The sequence below is a fragment of the Panulirus ornatus genome, chromosome 55 (assembly GCF_036320965.1).
Source record: "Panulirus ornatus isolate Po-2019 chromosome 55, ASM3632096v1, whole genome shotgun sequence".
Lineage (NCBI taxonomy): Eukaryota > Metazoa > Arthropoda > Malacostraca > Decapoda > Palinuridae > Panulirus > Panulirus ornatus.
The window spans coordinates 16275823-16295722 of NC_092278.1; the positions used below are offsets into that span (position 1 = coordinate 16275823).

The 19900-nt window shown below is 40.0% G+C and overlaps 2 protein-coding genes across 4 annotated transcripts in view; one reads left to right on the forward strand and one right to left on the reverse strand.

The window, feature by feature from the left end:
• The window catches only part of LOC139765470 (AP-4 complex subunit epsilon-1-like), a 34024-nt gene extending 18043 nt beyond the window's left edge, over nucleotides 1-15981 (reverse strand). Inside the window, exons 1-7 of one of the 2 annotated variants that reach the window (XM_071692856.1) lie at nucleotides 15836-15981; nucleotides 11691-11907; nucleotides 9565-9760; nucleotides 8907-9103; nucleotides 7608-7790; nucleotides 6434-6579; nucleotides 5003-5197 (exon numbers count right to left, since the gene is read on the reverse strand). In XM_071692856.1, the coding sequence (XP_071548957.1) occupies nucleotides 5003-5197; nucleotides 6434-6579; nucleotides 7608-7790; nucleotides 8907-9103; nucleotides 9565-9760; nucleotides 11691-11867 (1094 nt within the window). In that variant the 5' untranslated portion in view covers nucleotides 11868-11907; nucleotides 15836-15981. The other variant, XM_071692857.1, reaches the window with a different exon arrangement.
• LOC139765471 (E3 ubiquitin-protein ligase RNF25) overlaps nucleotides 1-19900 on the forward strand; it is an 84637-nt gene that overhangs the window by 26412 nt on the left and 38325 nt on the right. Inside the window, exon 1 of one of the 2 annotated variants that reach the window (XM_071692860.1) lies at nucleotides 7799-7817. The exons of the other annotated variant lie outside the window; for it this stretch is intronic. The gene's annotated coding sequence lies outside the window, so the exon portion shown is untranslated. Of the gene's footprint in view, nucleotides 1-7798; nucleotides 7818-19900 lie in introns of those variants that run through there. 2 annotated transcript variants of the gene reach the window in all.

The following is a 19900-nucleotide window of genomic DNA, read 5'->3' on the forward strand; positions in this document are numbered from 1 at the left end:
ATTTGCGTGTGTGGATGTGTATGTATATACATGTGTATGTGGGTGGGTTGGGCCATTCTTTCGTCTGTTTCCTTGCGCTACCACGCTAACGCGGGAGACAGCGACAAAGCAAAATAAATAAAATATATTTTTTTTTTTTTTTTTTTTTTTATACTTTGTCGCTGTCTCCCGCGTTTGCGAGGTAGCGCAAGGAAACAGACGAAAGAAATGGCCCAACCCCCCCCCCCCCATACACATGTACATACACACGTCCACACACGCAAATATACATACCTACACAGCTTTCCATGGTTTACCCCCGACGCTTCACATGCCTTGCTTCAATCCACTGACAGCACGTCAACCCCTGTATACCACATGACTCCAATTCACTCTATTTCTTGCCCTCCTTTCACCCTCCTGCATGTTCAGGCCCCGATCACACAAAATCTTTTTCACTCCATCTTTCCACCTCCAATTTGGTCTCCCTCTTCTCCTCGTTCCCTCCACCTCCGACACATATATCCTCTTGGTCAATCTCTCCTCACTCATTCTCTCCATGTGCCCAAACCATTTCAAAACACCCTCTTCTGCTCTCTCAACCACGCTCTTTTTATTTCCACACATCTCTCTTACCCTTACGTTACTTACTCGATCAAACCACCTCACACCACACATTGTCCTCAAACATCTCATTTCCAGCACATCCATCCTCCTGCGCACATCTCTATCCATAGCCCACGCCTCGCAACCATACAACATTGTTGGAACCACTATTCCCTCAAACATACCCATTTTTGCTTTCCGAGATAATGTTCTCGACTTCCACACATTTTTCAAGGCTCCCAAAATTTTCGCCCCCTCCCCCACCCTATGATCCACTTCCGCTTCCATGGTTCCATCCGCTGACAGATCCACTCCCAGATATCTAAAACACTTCACTTCCTCCAGTTTTTCTCCATTCAAACTCACCTCCCAATTGACTTGACCCTCAACCCTACTGTACCTAATAACCTTGCTCTTATTCACATTTACTCTAAACTTTCTTCTTCCACACACTTTACCAAACTCAGTCACCAGCTTCTGCAGTTTCTCACATGAATCAGCCACCAGCGCTGTATCATCAGCGAACAACAACTGACTCACTTCCCAAGCTCTCTCATCCCCAACAGACTTCATACTTGCCCCTCTTTCCAGGACTCTTGCATTTACCTCCCTTACAACCCCATCCATAAACAAATTAAACAACCATGGAGACATCACACACCCCTGCCGCAAACCTACATTCACTGAGAACCAATCACTTTCCTCTCTTCCTACACGTACACATGCCTTACATCCTCGATAAAAACTTTTCACTGCTTCTAACAACTTGCCTCCCACACCATATATTCTTAATACCTTCCACAGAGCATCTCTATCAACTCTATCATATGCCTTCTCCAGATCCATAAATGCTACATACAAATCCATTTGCTTTTCTAAGTATTTCTCACATACATTCTTCAAAGCAAACACCTGATCCACACATCCTCTACCACTTCTGAAACCACACTGCTCTTCCCCAATCTGATGCTCTGTACATGCCTTCACCCTCTCAATCAATACCCTCCCATATAATTTACCAGGAATACTCAACAAACTTATACCTCTGTAATTTGAGCACTCACTCTTATCCCCTTTGCCTTTGTACAATGGCACTATGCACGCATTCCGCCAATCCTCAGGCACCTCACCATGAGTCATACATACATTAAATAACCTTACCAACCAGTCAACAATACAGTCACCCCCTTTTTTAATAAATTCCACTGCAGTACCATCCAAATATATATGTATATATTTTTTTTTTTTTTTTTTTTTTTTTTAATTTTCCAAAAGAAGGAACAGAGAAGGGGGCCAGGTGAGGGTATTCCCTTAAAGGCCCAGTCCTCTGTTCTTAACACTACCTCGCTATCGCGGGAAATGGCGAATAGTATGAAAAAAAAAAAAAGAGAGACTTTTGGATGTTAATGTGCTGAGAGGTGCAACTGGAGGGATGTCTGATCATTATCTTGTGGAGGCTAAGGTGAAGATTTGTATGGGTTTTCAGAAAAGAAGAGTGAATGTTGGGGTGAAGAAGGTGGTGAGAGTAAGTGAGCTTGGGAAGGAGACTTGTGTGAGGAAGTACCAGGAGAGACTGAGTACAGAATGGAAAAAGGTGAGAACAATGGAAGTAAGGGGAGTGGGGGAGGAATGGGATGTATTTAGGGAATCAGTGATGGATTACGCAAAAGATGCTTGTGGCATGAGAAGAGTGGGAGGTGGTTTGATTAGAAAGGGTAGTGAGTGGTGGGATGAAGAAGTGAGATTATTAGTGAAAGAGAAGAGAGAGGCATTTGAACGATTTTTGCGGGGAAAAAATGCAATTGAGTGGGAGAGGTATAAAAGAAAGAGACAGGAGGTCAAGAGAAAGGTGCAAGAGGTGAAAAAGAGGGCAAATGAGAGTTGGGGTGAGAGAGTATCATTAAATTTTAGGGAGAATGAAAAGATGTTCTGGAAGGAGGTAAATAAAGTGCGTAAGACAAGGGAGCAAATGGGAACTTCAGTGAAGGGCGCAAATGGGGAGGTGATAACAAGTAGTGGTGTTGTGAGAAGGAGATGGAGTGAGTATTTTGGTTTGTTGAATGTGTTTGATGATAGAGTGGCAGATATAGGGTGTTTTGGTCGAGGTGGTGTGCAAAGTGAGAGGGTTAGGGAAAATGATTTGGTAAACAGAGAAGAGGTAGTAAAAGCTTTGCGGATGATGAAAGCCGGCAAGGCAGCAGGTTTGGATGGTATTGCAGTGGAATTTATTAAAAAAGGGGGTGACTGTATTGTTGACTGGTTGGTAAGGTTATTTAATGTATGTATGACTCATGGTGAGGTGCCTGAGGATTGGCGGAATGCGTGCATAGTTCCATTGTACAAAGACAAAGGGGATAAGAGTGAGTGCTCAAATTACAGAGGTATAAGTTTGTTGAGTATTCCTGGTAAATTATATGGGAGGGTATTGATTGAGAGGGTGAAGGCATGTACAGAGCATCAGATTGGGGAAGAGCAGTGTGGTTTCAGAAGTGGTAGAGGATGTGTGGATCAGGTGTTTGCTTTGAAGAATGTATGTGAGAAATACTTAGAAAAGCAAATGGATTTGTATGTAGCATTTATGGATCTGGAGAAGGCATATGATAGAGTTGATAGAGATGCTCTGTGGAAGGTATTAAGAATATATGGTGTGGGAGGCAAGTTGTTAGAAGCAGTGAAAAGTTTTTATCGAGGATGTAAGGCATGTGTACGTGTAGGAAGAGAGGAAAGTGATTGGTTCTCAGTGAATGTAGGTTTGCGGCAGGGGTGTGTGATGTCTCCATGGTTGTTTAATTTGTTTATGGATGGGGTTGTTAGGGAGGTAAATGCAAGAGTTTTGGAAAGAGGGGCAAGTATGAAGTCTGTTGGGGATGAGAGAGCTTGGGAAGTGAGTCAGTTGTTGTTCGCTGATGATACAGCGCTGGTGGCGGATTCATGTGAGAAACTGCAGAAGCTGGTGACGGAGTTTGGTAAAGTGTGGAAGAAGAAAGTTAAGAGTAAATGTGAATAAGAGCAAGGTTATTAGGTACAGTAGGGTTGAGGGTCAAGTCAATTGGGAGGTGAGTTTGAATGGAGAAAAACTGGAGGAAGTGAAGTGTTTTAGATATCTGGGAGTGGATCTGTCAGCGGATGGAACCATGGAAGCGGAAGTGGATCATAGGGTGGGGGAGGGGGCGAAAATTCTGGGAGCCTTGAAAAATGTGTGGAAGTCGAGAACATTATCCCGGAAAGCAAAAATGGGTATGTTTGAAGGAATAGTAGTTCCAACAATGTTGTATGGTTGCGAGGCGTGGGCTATGGATAGAGTTGTGCGCAGGAGGATGGATGTGCTGGAAATGAGATGTTTGAGGACAATGTGTGGTGTGAGGTGGTTTGATCGAGTAAGTAACGTAAGGGTAAGAGAGATGTGTGGAAATAAAAAGAGCGTGGTTGAGAGAGCAGAAGAGGGTGTTTTGAAATGGTTTGGGCACATGGAGAGAATGAGTGAGGAAAGATTGACCAAGAGGATATATGTGTCGGAGGTGGAGGGAACGAGGAGAAGTGGGAGACCAAATTGGAGGTGGAAAGATGGAGTGAAAAGGATTTTGTGTGATCGGGGCCTGAACATGCAGGAGGGTGAAAGGAGGGCAAGGAATAGAGTGAATTGGAGCGATGTGGTATACAGGGGTTGACGTGCTGTCAGTGGATTGAATCAAGGCATGTGAAGCGTCCGGGGTAAACCATGGAAAGCTGTGTAGGTATGTATATCTGCGTGTGTGGACGTGTGTATGTACATGTGTATGGGGGGGGGGGGCCATTTCTTTCGTCTGTTTCCTTGCGCTACCTCGCAAACGCGGGAGACAGCGACAAAGTATAAAAAAAAAAAAAATATATATATATATACTTTCTCTCTACCCCAGGAGTTCCTTATATGCTTATGAGGTTCCTGCAACACTCTGTGTATGTCTATGTATAGACCATATAAACTGATTAAGCAGCAATAGTGATATAACATACTGATGCAGAGCCACCTTTATCTAGAACCAGTCACCCTCCCTTTTGCACACTTACCTTATTATCCTAGCAAAACTCCTCACCACATTTAGAAATTATTCATTTATCCTTTATATCTGTTGCATCTTCTTTATGGTATCTCTATTACAGAATAAAACATATTTAGTGTAATACATATAAATTCTTCCTTCCCACAAAAATAGGTGCACAAGGTCTTAAATGTATACTGAAATACATATTAAAGTAATAATAATACTAAAATTATGAATACAGAATGGAAAGTAGGCTTCTCGTATCACTGGTTATCTCTGTACAAAAAACCTATCAATACAGTAGTGAAAAGGCAGGAAGGCTGCAGTAGTGAGATGTTTGATGGGCAAATTATACTGTGTTTCTTGATGAATTCTTTCAAAATTTAGCTTCTTACCCTAAAACAACCTTCAGAATGTTGGATGCCAAGCTCTCATGGTGGGGCAAAGCAGTAACTGTGAACACACACTCAAGCAACACAGCATAGAGAGCAATTTCTTTGCCCCCCCAAGGTTGACTCAATACTAATTCAAGTGCCTCAGTGACATCATTTGGGATTTGCCAGTCTTTCCCCGATAAGCACTGCAATACCCTGCAAACAAGTAAAATATATGTAATACCAGAACTGAAAATTTATTTGTACAATAGTTTAAAGTATATAATGTCCAACAGGATATCAAAGATGCCTGACTTATTTTCAACATTATTGATGTTATAATAATCCCCTCTTCATATTTCTGCTACTCTTCGTAAGAAAGAAAACAACTGCCAACTATTTGTACAACAGAGGTCTCTTCCTTTACTAGAAATGTGCTGGGGAAAAACTTCTGCTCACCTCAGTACTCCTCCAACCACCATTACAAAAGCAGGGCTGTCCACATGAAGGTTGTGCATACAGAGTGACCCAGTGGAAAATATGTATATCATGGAAGACTCAAGTTATTAGAAAGAACACTTATGTATCAGTTGGTGAAAAAAGTGAAGAATAACTTGAGGAATGTAAAAAAGTTAGTGACTTACAGACTGATTTTACAAGGATTACATGAGGACGATGGAGGCCTGCAAGAGAGGCATCCCCACTGAACTCATGTTCATGGAAGAATTTATGTGAATATTGGGCCTAAATTCCTCTTTGTGTAATCCTAAGTAACGGACTATTTGGAAAATAGGTAGAGTTAGAATATTACAAAAAGAACAAAATTCCAATATCTTCCCAAAACATGCCAAACCACTTAGTGTACTCACACTTACATGTCGTACAAAGTGTGGTTGTACTTATATTCATTTCATTCACTATCGGTGCTGTGCCTATGTATGAAATATGAATGTGTTTGAAATAAGAGCAAAACAAATCCTTCAATATCCTCATAACACTTTCCAGCTAATCTCCCTCCCAATGCATGTTAGTAAGAAAGATGTAATAAATTCATATTATTTACCACCAAAGCTTTGTCCATGTAAGAAATAAGAGCATAAACTCAAAAAAGGCTCACAAGAAAGAAAATATTATCTCAACATCGTTTTGACCTACCAAATGCTATTAAATATGTCATTCACAAACCCCTACAGGCACTCACTAAGCACTGTAACAAGTTACCTCAAACCTAATAATATAACTTTCTGTATATTTTCTATTACATTTGAATGATAACCTATCATTTCATAGAAAAAAAATCCACACAGCATAATAAGAGTACCGCAACAGTAAAAAAAAAAAAAAGTGTGTCCCCTCATGCAACTGTGCAAAGTGGCAAAATTATGACCATACATCCAACTTTCTTGACAAAATAAAGTAAAATGACATACTCCATGAAAGCCTCAACTTTACCTAAGCATTTGAATTTGAACAAATGGTGCAGATAATGTATTCACTTGATAGTCTTTAGGAAGAGAACCATTCAGTGCCTGGGTTAAGAGGTGTGATGCACTCTTTGCAACTTGGTCCCGTAGCTCTGTCTTCTCCTGGCCACAGTCCTGTGAGGATATATATTTGTATTAATGAATGCAACAGAACAAATGTACATGAATTAAGCATGTGGTGGAAAGCACATCCTGTTTGATGCAAAAAACATGGAGAGGAGCTTATATTCAAAACTTGGTGCACCACAGTGCTTCAAGAATATAGTTTACTGTATGAATTGTGGCATCATCCTTGAGATTTATTTTCCTCCACTTTCCTTAGCAATCGAGTCTTCCTGTACTATTACGTCTAAAATGATATATATATGTTTTGTCAGTGTTCTGTTTATTTTAAGGTGGGGGAGGGATCTGTGTATATACGTGGGATGCTGAAGAGGAAAGCAAGGGTAGGCTTTTTATTTCCATTTGGAGGTTAATGGCTAGTTCTGGAGGGGTTTTGATATCAGGATCCAATGCTGTTGCAAAGAACTTAGCTGTGTGGCACACTGAAGTGGAATTATACCGGGAGGATCTTTGCTTCATTGTATAGCTGTTGAGAGTTTGTGGCTGCTAGGCAGCCAGGGTTTGTTATGAATGTGCTGTTTTGTGTGGGTTTTTTAGCCATGTTATATTTTCTTTCGATAGGGTGGATGACCACAGGCAGTTGAGGCATAGTTTTGAGTGGAATGAAGAGGATGAATTGTTTGTAAAGAATACAGAGGGATTCTTTTTTCTTGTTTATAAAGATGCTGCACACACCTGGCATGCTATGGAAACAGGAATGGTGTTTAGTGTAGCAGATAAATATATAGTATGAATCACACAATTAACAAGAATAGACTTTATGTAATTTTGATGTTATGACTAAATGTGGGAAGTAGCGAATATGTTGAAAAAAGTATGAAAACATAAGGACTGACAAAAGAAGTCCAGGGTTAAAGTAAAAGACTGCAAGTAAGCTAAGTTTGGTAAAATGTGCAGAATGAAGGAAATAACAAAACATCTGGATGCAATTATACTCAAGCTGCCCAGCAGTACTGAAGGAAAATTCATGTTGAATGAAGACTTATCATGATGATCATGCACTAACACCACCAAGGTACCTCTTGCTGAACCTTATAAATCTTGCAGAGGGAGATGATGGCAGCTAAAGCTACTCCAGGATCTTGGTCAGTCAAAAGATGAAGGAGATGTGGCACTTGATCACCAGCTGTCTCATGAAGCTCCTTTCCACACCTTGTTGCTATTACACCAACCATTATTGCTGCCCTCCGTCTGATGTATACCTAGAAGTTCACTGACATTATCATAAGGTAATCCTCTTATAAAAAGTCACACTGTACACTAATTGAAAAGTAAATAATAGTCAGTTATAAATAATTTTCATATATTTCAAGAAGAATATGCAAAAATATATGAATCTTTCATATCTATTTATGAAGTTCACAGCAGCAGAGAGAAAAGTATTTTTCACAAAGCATGACATGCTGAGATTGTTATGCACTAGCCCTGTCTTTTGGAATCTTGTCATGGGTACTCAAAGGCAAGCAATCCCTATCTTGTATCAGTGAAGGCCAAAATGGATGAGTTGTATGAGTTAAGCATTGTTAAGTGTTATGTGTGACAAGCAAAGATTGTATATTTGCAGACATTGCCAACAGTTTGTATGTGGGTGAGGCAGAGAGAAAAGACAACTACTTGGGTCAGATGAGTGCAACTTGACAATCACTGAAGAGCTCGCTCAATATGCAGCCATTACTAACCATACCAATACCCAGGCAGGTAGCGCCAGTTAACTTCTAACTTTCCAAGAAGTGATTTCCTTTCCACAAACATGGCCAGACCCACAGCTTTCTTCCTCATATATCCCCAACCATCCAATCATCAACTTTCTCCATCTCATCCATTTTTTCCAACTAATAGTACTCTAACAATGATATTCTCATCACGTTTATCAAACACCTTCTAAAGTCAGCCATCATTGCTCTTGCCATTCAGGCTTCTAACACTCCCTAATCCTTTTCTAAATAATAATTTAATTTGTTACCGAAATTTTCATCCCTAAATTCCTTTCCCTTTTTAGCAACAAAGGCCTCTTTTACATACACGGCTTAGAATAATACGAAAAAACAACTTCTCAAATTATCCACATACATCTCTCAAGGACCTGAATGCATAAATCAGTAGAGTGATTTGTTTAGAACTAATACTTTATCTTTCAAAATTTTAACTATGGGAAAATTTACATTCCAATAGTCTACTTGTTTAAGTGTGGGAAACTTAACATTCCAACAGTCTATGCTGAATTCAATTTATTAGTTTAATGATATCTTAATACAATTCATATATTTTATATACAGCATATTGCTGAAAGATTCAGTGTTGTGTGGTACACAAAATACCTGCTGGTGTGCAAGGCAGTGTGTGAGGGTTGTGACAATGGATGGAGTAAGGTCAGGTGTAACAACAGTGGGTAGTGATGCCAGTGATGCTGCAACCTGAAGAGCACTGGGAGCCGCTAGGTCTCGCTGGATAGTGTTGACAAGAAGCAACGTGAGTTCTGATCCAGGGTCAAGAGACTGGGTCACAAACAAATAACCTGAGGATGAAGAATAAAATGAAGGTATTTGCATGAAAGGAAAAATATTATGGTCATTAACATGAAGGAGGAGTAACATAAAGCTAAGATCAGTTTCCAATACTAAATATGTAAGCAACATTTACACATAATACACTATTGCAGATCATATCATTCAGTAACGGCACACATTCTTTCAAACATGGAAATAAAAGATGTCAAATAAAATACACCAACTGAAAAAAAAGGAGAATGACTGTGATTTATGAAGGTACAGAAAAGAGATGAGAGAGAAAACCAGACTCAAAGAAGAGATATCGTGAAAGCTACACAGAGCTGAACACTTTTCTTGAAAACATAAACTGGAAAATGGAGAAGTATTGTCAAAATATAGACCTATCATAGAAGGCTCTGCAAATTTTACAATGAAGGAATTGAACATGGATACCAATAGCTTCTACCCTCGAGTGAAATATACTAACCAATCTTCTTATGAAGCACATTCTGGCTCTGAGTTAAGTTGATTGCATGTATGTGAAGACTAGGAAGAGTGTAACCACGCACATTAGCTATAAGTGCCCGGCACAAAAGATCAGCCACTACAGAGCTACTAACACCAGGGGTGGATAACACCTTAACCCACTCTCTGCTTTCATGTTCCACACAATACTCTTCTTCCTGGAAATACAAAATTTTTTCAAAAGAATCATTAAGAATACCATATACAATAAGAATAATGCACATAGACTTTAATCTTTCTCAAAGAGTTCACATCACTTATAAATCTTGCCCTTAGTTGTACCATCCCAAGCACATTGGTCATCAAACCATTCAACGACAAATGCAGAGAAAGTGATAGAAAGTAAAAAAATGCAAAAGATTTGGGGTCATCATAAGTGAGAAGCTATAATTCAGAGAACATACTAAGAAGACAGTAATATTAAGTTAAGTAATGAGTGGTATGATATTGAGAACAAGAGAGAGAAAACTTTAAGGTAAATGTTAACTGTATATAGAAAATTCAAAACTGAATACTGTTGTGTTGTAAGTTCACCAATGTACAAACAGAAATAATCCAATCATACAGAATTCAAAAGCTTTGCACAAGCAAAATCAAGGGGACAGATTATACGAAACTACCAAGAGGCCAAAAGAACTGAAACTATACTGCCCAAAAAGACATACAATATGATAATCCATGCATGGCAACAAAGTTAAGGTATAATGGAAAATTTACTTAACCTGAAAGCCTTTCAACATGGAAGATACAATTATTAATTCCTCAAAAGTAACACAGAAAATAAGTCAACAAAAATATGTGAAAGCTCGGTCAGGAAGCTAAAATGATGGCTCAATATACTACAAAGAGAAATAAGAAACATGTTTGGAACAACTACAAAATATTTAAAAGACAATATTTGGTTGAAATCAGTCCCAGATGAACCCAGAATAGACAATTATGTAATGCAGGTGGCAGCAAAAAGGAAGAGTATTATTCATCTTGCAAAGTGTGAGTTTTCCTTGCCAGATAGGCAAAATCCCATCATTGATACTAGTAGGTAGGTAACCTAAGGCACTTATTTTCTTTCACACTTCTCTTGGTATTCTTTTTCACTTTCCTCTCCAATTGATTCATATCATGTGTTCCTCCTACAAACTTACATCATCCAAAAATCTATATACTTTACACATGGTCAATGTGTATAACAGCCTCCTGGTGGATGACTATGCACTTATAATGATGGTAGCAGGGATACTGAGAACAGAATTCTTCCTCATGCTATCATGTCAATGTAAGAGATGTCCGCTGGTTACTAATGGTATGATATATGATAAGTCAGCTGAGTATTGAATCAGAGGCAGGAGAATTTACCAAATCGATTGATACTGGCTGCTGTTTCCTAAGAGAATATCAAAAGAGGTCAAGATAGGGGATAAAGGAGGAAGAACTACCGAGAAGATGACGAGAAAACATTTGAGCTGAATAATTTTAAAAGTGATTTTACACTGGAGGACACTACTGCCCCAACATTACCAAAGTGGGATGAAGAAATTCTGTCAGGTATAGACTCTTACAGAAATGACATCATGAGGCTATTAAAGACAACCTATAAAAGGTCATAGTCCTGATAGTTTCCAATGTATGCAGAAGGAATGTGTGGAGGCAGTTGCTACACACTTGAAATATTGCTGCTAAAGCTGCCTTACTAATTATGTGGTCAACATGGTGATTTATTTTACATCCAAAATATCAAAGAATTGTCTACAATACAAGGATGTACTGATCTTTTTATTGGGCAGGTAAAATTGACTTCACATTTCTGAGGGCAGGGGATCATGTCTACTTGCTTTGCCTCTGAGGTCCTATTGCAAAATCATGCTATTACCATATTAATGCTAAAACTGGGAACAGCTCTACCAACACTAGCTACAGTAGTCAACAATTTACAGTCACTTGATCATAGCCAAAAAAATACCTGGGACAAATCCTGTCTTGCAGCATTCGACAGAAAGAGATATATGTCAGCCCTACCCTACAGTATAGTGAGAAAAGCCACAAATACTTATATAAACAATGAGATATATGTCATTCTCATCCACTCCTTACCTGCTTGGATATCCTTCGAGCTGCCTGAAGCTTTTCAACATAGTGCACCAGCCCAAGTGATACATTCTTAAGACCAGAGACACCTGCCACACTCTGGGTAACAGGATTGTTTGTACTACTTGCTCCCAAGAAGCTGTGCACCAGACCACTAAATGTCTTCTCTAGTACATTTGACATTTCTGATTAACATTCCCCTATCTCATGTTCTTGTAGGTTTCTGAAAAACAACAAAACTACAATTCATACATGTATTGCAGAAATATTATACAAACATTAATTATGGTAAGTATTTCATGAAGTATCTTCTACAAGAAATTAGGTTTTAAAGAAAAAAAAAAATCTAACAGGAGCAGTGCTCTTTGAGCATCCAAGATACCTCATGCCTGAAGGGGTAAGTTCTAATAACCCAAAAAATCTGCCAACTTTGTGTAGCTTTATCTTAAGGGAGTATGAAGAATTACAGGTATGAAACCACATTCTACATTACAGAGTGTAAGGAATCCATTAGTATTACTTTCATCCACGTCTATCAGTTAGATCAGGTGCATACATCTGATAAATCATCAATTTACCTTACTTTGTTTTACATTCAAGGCTCAAGATTCATATCCATACAATACTGTTAGGACTAAAGAGCTTCAGACAAAACCTATCTTTGCCCTTAAGTTCCAATTTAAGGACATAACAGAAATAACCCATGGATTTTGATAAAATTTATAGCAAGGAACTCATTAAACTTCATACAGTTCTATAAGGGGCAGCTCATATATTTCAATTTTCAAAGAGGGTAGGGCTTCGAATCTGAGAAAAACTGTGGGGTAATAGCACTTTAAATCAACTGTTCAGAGTATTAGGAATGATTGGTATAACTTTTGTCAATATTTATTTGCTAAAACAGGAAGAACAATAACAGTATTCTCATGTGTCCTTGCACTACATGTGAAAACATTCACAAGTGACTGTCCTGCATACAGATAAAGCTCTTATACATGCATTTACTACCCTACAGAAGGTTTTCATATCATCCAACAGTTGTCCAGAACCCCAGAGACCCTTATCATATCCCATTAAGTATTCCACTTGACTCTCTCTTACGCTTTTTCCAGATCCATAAAAGCTACATACAGAATCTTACCTTTAGCTAGGTACTTTTCCACAGTAATTTTCTTTAAAAACCTGAACCACACATCCCCTACTTTTCCTAAATCCCTTGCTCCTCACTTATTCTGCATTCAGTCATTTCCATAGTTCTATCAATCTACTATCTTGCAACACTCTTCCTGGTATACATAACAGACTTATTCCCCTGTAATTGCTACATACATCTGTAGCATCTTTTCCTTTGATTAAAGGAACAATAATAGCTTTCATCCACTCCTTAAACACACCCTTCTGTTTCCATGCTAAATTACATATCAAATACATTCACTTTATCACACTTTCTCCTTCATAACTCAACATTTCAGCTATAATCTCATCCACTCCTGGTGCCTTTCCTACCTTCAAACTCATTATTGCCCTTTTTACCTCCCTTTTTGCTATATGGCCTTGCACTTGTATCCTTTTCCTTCCATCCTCCATACCTAAGCATGTAAGAACTGCTTCATAAGCTTCTCCCACATTCATCAATTCTTTAACATCCTCATTCCATCTTCCTTTCGCTTCCTGCCTTTGATTCAGCAATTCCCCTTCCTTACTTCTCACATTAACATATCCACTCTCACATCCACCTCTTTCCTTTTTCACCTCCTTCCAGTACAATTTCTTATTTTTCCTAAACCTTTCATTCAACTTTCTTTCAAAATCTTCATCTGCTCTTTTTTTGCACTCCATTTACTTCCCTAATCAAAGTTTTATATATATATATATATATATATATATATATATATATATTTTTTTTTTATTATACTTTGTCGCTGTCTCCCGCGTTTGCGAGGTAGCGCAAGGAAACAGACGAAAGAAATGGCCCTACCCCCCCCATACACATGTATATACATACGTCCACACACGCAAATATACATACCTACACAGCTTTCCATGGTTTACCCCAGACGCTTCACATGCCCTGATTCAATCCACTGACAGCACGTCAACCCCGGTATACCACATCGCTCCAATTCACTCTATTCCTTGCCCTCCTTTCACCCTCCTGCATGTTCAGGCCCCGATCACACAAAATCTTTTTCACTCCATCTTCCCACCTCCAATTTGGTCTCCCTCTTCTCCTCGTTCCCTCCACCTCCGACACATATATCCTCTTGGTCAATCTTTCCTCACTCATTCTCTCCATGTGCCCAAACCACTTCAAAACACCCTCTTCTGCTCTCTCAACCACGCTCTTTTTATTTCCACACATCTCTCTTACCCTTACGTTACTCACTCGATCAAACCACCTCACACCACACATTGTCCTCAAACATCTCATTTCCAGCACATCCATCCTCCTGCGCACAACTCTATCCATAGCCCACGCCTCACAACCATACAACATTGTTGGAACCACTATTCCTTCAAACATACCCATTTTTGCATGTATTTATTTACATATTATACTTTGTCACTGTCTCCCACGTTAGCAAGGCAGCGCAAGGAAACATATGTTGTCTTTTCCTAGCGCTACCTCGCACACATGAGGGGGCAGGGGGATGTTATTCCATGTGTGGCGAGGTGGCGATGGGAATGAATAAAGGCAGACAGTGTTAATTGTGTGCATGTGTATATATGTATGTGTCTGTGTGTATATATATGCGTACATTGAGATGTATGGGTATGTATATTTGCGTGTGTGGACGTGCATGTATATACTTGTGTATGGGGGTGGGTTGGGCCATTTCTTTCGTCTGTTTCCTTGCGCTACCTCGCAGATGCAGGAGACAGCGAAAAAGCAAAATAATAATAAAAAATATATATATTATCCCTGGGGATAGGGGAGAAAGAATACTTCCCACATATTCCCTGCATGTCGTAGAATGCGACTAAAGGGGAAGGGAGAAGGGGGCTGGAAATCCTCCTCTCGTTTTTTTTTATTTTCCAAAAGAAGGAACAGAGAAGGGGGCCAGTGAGGATATTTTCTTTAAGGCCCAGTCCTCTGTTCTTAATGCTACCTCGCTAACACGGGAAATGGCGAATAGTATGAAAGATGAAAAAGATATATATATATATATATATATATATATATATATATATATATATATATATATATATATATATATATATGGGAGGCTGGTTGATTAGTTCTTCTCAGGTCATTTCAGTGAGTTTTGTCAGTGTTCTGTTTGTTGAGGGGGGGGATGATATGTGAGTAGAGGTTACTGAAGTATAAAGCAATGTTAAATTTTATATTTCTACTCTGTGGTTAAAGGTTAGTTACAGAGTGATTAGGTTGGGAGGGATCTAGTGCTGTTGCAGAGTTAGATGCTGAGCATGATGAGGTGACTTTGTTTCACTGTGATGAGTGTTTGTGGCTGCTAGGCAGTCAAAGACTGTTGTGCGCACTATTTTGTGTGGCATGCAGCTTTGATGTATTTGCTTAGGAAAGGGTGGAAGACCAATCAAGCAAGACATAAAATGGAGCAGATGAAGTGTATATATATATATATATATATATATATATATATATATATATATATATATATATATATATATATATATCCTGCCCCAGAAGTCCCTTTTATCCCATTTTCTATTCAAGAATCCTGTTGTAAACTAGGACCTTTCTTAAGGGAACTGTAGCCAAAGACTGCGCTACTTCCAGTGGCAGGTAAATGTAGACTCCTTTGGAGAGTTCTTGGATGAGACTGCACTCCCAGTGACAGCCTCTTCAAAAATATGACTTTTCATTCGTATTGTGTCCTAGACTAGGCAGAGTCCGATAACAATAATATATATATATATATATATATATATATATATATATATATATATATATATATATATATATATATATGTATATATATATATATATATATATATATATATATATATATATATATATATATATATGTATATGTATATATATATATATATATATATATGTGTGTGTGTGGAAAGACATAAGTTGACTTACAAATGCTATTTCCATATCAGTATAATTGAGGAAAATCTTTATAATAACCGTAATATCCTAAACTATATAATTACGGTACCTTGTGGCTATTTCCTATTTCGGAGGCTGCCCTAAAATGTAAACAAAATGATCAACAGTGCCAACCTCAGCACAATGTAAGTTTAGTAAGCAGCGAATAACCGCTAACGTTAGCAAGGTCCTCTTTAAAGGTGGTGGAAGATGGATAAGGTTAAAGGGCAACCTGGTTTGGAAGTGTTTTAACAACATACCGTGCACCTGCCTGCTCGCCGAACTACTTTCAAACAACAAAAAGAGCAGTGAAGATGGTTATAATGATTTTTAACTGATCTTACGGTTAAAAGTATCCTTACTAGGCACTTTCTCTAAACAACCCAACCAAAACTGGAACTCACAATGCTCATTATAGATTCAACCATTATTCTCCCTCAGTGTCTTGGGTTCCAGCTGTGCACCATAGGATGATTTATCTGGAAAATGTACCACTGATTTCTTTTTAGCTTGATTTTTAGATATGAGAACAGATTAAAGGAGTAATGTATCAACGCACTCCTTGCTTCGCATCAAAGCCCTTTTTGCTCTCATTTATAATCACCTCCAGCGTCGCCCAACAGCATGTTGTTGTCATACTTCACGTAGAACTATCCAACTGGCAGTACACTGGTGTTCGCCACTGTAACTGACACCTTGGTGTGAAAGACCTTTGAGCCTTGCACATTAGGGTATCGGCTGCAACACCCGGGGGGCTTGTTTGGTCGCTCGCCTCCTGCAATTTTGAAATGTATGGAGGAAGCGGTGTCTAACTTCCTCTGGGATGTGTGGACTGAGAGGACACAAAAGCAAGAGCACGACAATGTTGTATTGATGTAAACGAGGACATGTAACCGGTGGGTAAGGAGTGCTGCTGTTGCAGGAACAGACAGATAGGCGAGTCCCTAAATGCTGCTGCAGAAGCAGCAAGGGTTATCAAGGTCCTGTGTTCTTTATCCTGTAAGAAGATGGACACGTTGTCTGGGGTATTCTGGTAATGCTGCAGGAGGGAGAAAGTGTGGTCGAGGTCTTGCGATGCTGCTACATGAAGGTGGCTTTCCTGAGGTCCCATGGTGCTGCTGCTGGAGAGGTGTTACTGCAGGAGGAAGGAGGCGGAGGCAACGTCTTGTGATGGTGCATCTGCTGCCGGAGAGATGATGCATAACCGGAGTCATATTATTCGAGTCATTTTCATGCGTTTTGTGCCCCAATGTGCAGGGTATTACAGTCCATGCCATATGGGGTACTTTTTTTTTTTTTTTTATAGCTGTGAATACCAGTTTTGCGTCCATGTGGAGAGCCCTCTGTACACTAAGACTGCAAGACGGGCTTTGGAACGACTCGGGCTGGAAGAGGTTTGAAGCGATGCAGTATTAGACACACGAGGGTATTTGATAATAATAATTGTGGAACAGTTCTATGATGGTAATGTAACAAGTAAAAGAAAGGAGGTTGTCCGGCTGTGAAATATATGGAGAGTCAAGCGCCTCTACCATGGCCAGATAACACGGCAACACTCAAGAGGCTTCAAGGACGATGAGGCAGAGTAGGAAACAGAAATAGAAAAAAATAAAGGTTTAGTTTCCCTTTGTTAGTTGCTTATTTGCGCTTTAAACCCATCAAATACCAGGGTCATTACGTCCGTCAACAAGCCACCTCCACTAACCGAAAATTGACGCCTGCCCTCAAGGTGTTCATAATTCTAAGCCACACTGTGTATGTGGCTCTTAACTTCAACATAGCCGGAGGGCCTCGGCACGCCGCCAACCGCTTGCAGCAGTCACATGACCTCGGTCATGCCCTCTAGCTCCTAAAACATAGCAACGGGATTTCCGTTCTCCTGTCACATGACCCCAGTCATACCCTCTAGCTCCTAAAACATAGCAACGGGATATCCGTTCTCCTGCATCACAGCCACAGAACCTCTAAAATGCGTTTCCCTAGTTATAGCATTGTCGCAGGACCTTGGCAACGCCTTCTTGCAGTAACAGTACAAAATATGACAACGGTACTCCTCTCCCTGCAGCTGTACCACGAGGCTAGACAACGATCCACCTCTCCAGCAGCAGTGCCACGAGGCCAGGCAACAACCTACCTCTCTGGTAGCTCTATCACGAGGCAAGGCAGCGATCCACCTCTCCAGCAGCAGTGCCACTGTGCCAGGCAACAACCTACCTCTCTGGTAGCTCTATCACGAGTCCAGACAACAATCCACCTCTCCAGCAGCAGTGCCACTGGGCCAAGCAACAACCTACCTCTCTCGTAGCGACACCACGAGGCCAGGCAACGATCCACCTCTACTGTACCAGCACCACGAGGCCAGACACCGAACCACCTCTCCAGCAGCTGCACTATGTGGCTCCTGTCTCACTTTTCCATAAACACCAAAGGATTCCTCCTCCATCTCTCTCCCAGCTCCTGCTCGAGCGTTAGCAGGTCACCCATCAGCTGCACTTTCCCATGTTTTTCAGTGTAATATCGTTGTCACCCATATTCCTGTAGCCGTCTCTCAGTTCTCATTAGCAAGGAGCGTCAAAATATATAACCGTGACTTAAAGTAATTTAAACAATACATTATGAACGGAGAAACAGTCTAAACAAAATAAGATCAGCATTTTTGGGAATATATATCCCTGGGGATAGGGGAGAAAGAATACTTCCCACGTATTCCCTGCGTGTCGTAGAAGGCGACTAAAAGGGAAGGGGGGGGGGCTGGAAATCCTTCCTTATTGGTTTTTTTTTTCCGAAAAGAAGGAACAGAGAAGGGGTCCAAGTGAGGATATTCCCTCAAAGGCCCAGTCCTCTGTTCTTAACGCTATCTCGCTAACGTGGTAAATGGCGAATAGTTTGAAAGAAATATATATATATATATATATATATATATATATATATATATATATATATATATATATATATATATATATATATATATATATATATATATATATATATTTTTTTTTTTTTTTTTTTTTTTTATACTTTGTCGCTGTCTCCCGCGTTTGCGAGGTAGCGCAAGGAAACAAACGAAAGAAATGGCCCAACCCCCCCCCCCATACACATGTATATACATACGTCCACACACGCAAATATACATACCTACACAGCCTTCCATGGTTTTCCCCAGACGCTTCACATGCCCTGATTCAATCCACTGACAGCACGTCAACCCCGGTATACCACATCGCTCCAATTCACTCTATTCCTTGCCCTCCTTTCACCCTCCTGCATGTTCAGGCCCCGATCACACAAAATCTTTTTCACTCCATCTTTCCACCTCCAATTTGGTATCCCTCTTCTCCTCGTTCCCTCCACCTCCGACACATATATCCTCTTGGTCAATCTTTCCTCACTCATTCTCTCCATGTGCCCAAACCACTTCAAAACACCCTCTTCTGCTCTCTCAACCACGCTCTTTTTATTTCCACACATCTCTCTTACCCTTACGTTACTCACTCGATCAAACCACCTCACACCACACATTGTCCTCAAACATCTCATTTCCAGCACATCCATCCTCCTGCGCACAACTCTATCCATAGCCCACGCCTCGCAACCATACAACATTGTTGGAACCACTATTCCTTCAAACATACCCATTTTTGCTTTCCGAGATAATGTTCTCGACTTCCACACATTCTTCAAGGCCCCCAGAATTTTCGCCCCCTCCCCCACCCTATGATTCACTTCCGCTTCCATGGTTCCATCCGCTGCCAGATCCACTCCCAGATATCTAAAACACTTCACTTCCTCCAGTTTTTCTCCATTCAAACTCTCCTCCCAATTGACTTGACCCTCAACCCTACTGTACCTAATAACCTTGCTCTTATTCACATTTACTCTTAACTTTCTTCTTCCACACACTTTACCAAACTCAGTCACCAGCTTCTGCAGTTTCTCACATGAATCAGCCACCAGCGCTGTATCATCAGCGAACAACAACTCACTCACTTCCCAAGCTCTCTCATCCCCAACAGACTTCATACTTGCCCCTCTTTCCAAAACTCTTGCATTTACCTCCCTAACAACCCCATCCATAAACAAATTAAACAACCATGGAGACATCACACACCCCTGCCGCAAACCTACATATATATAT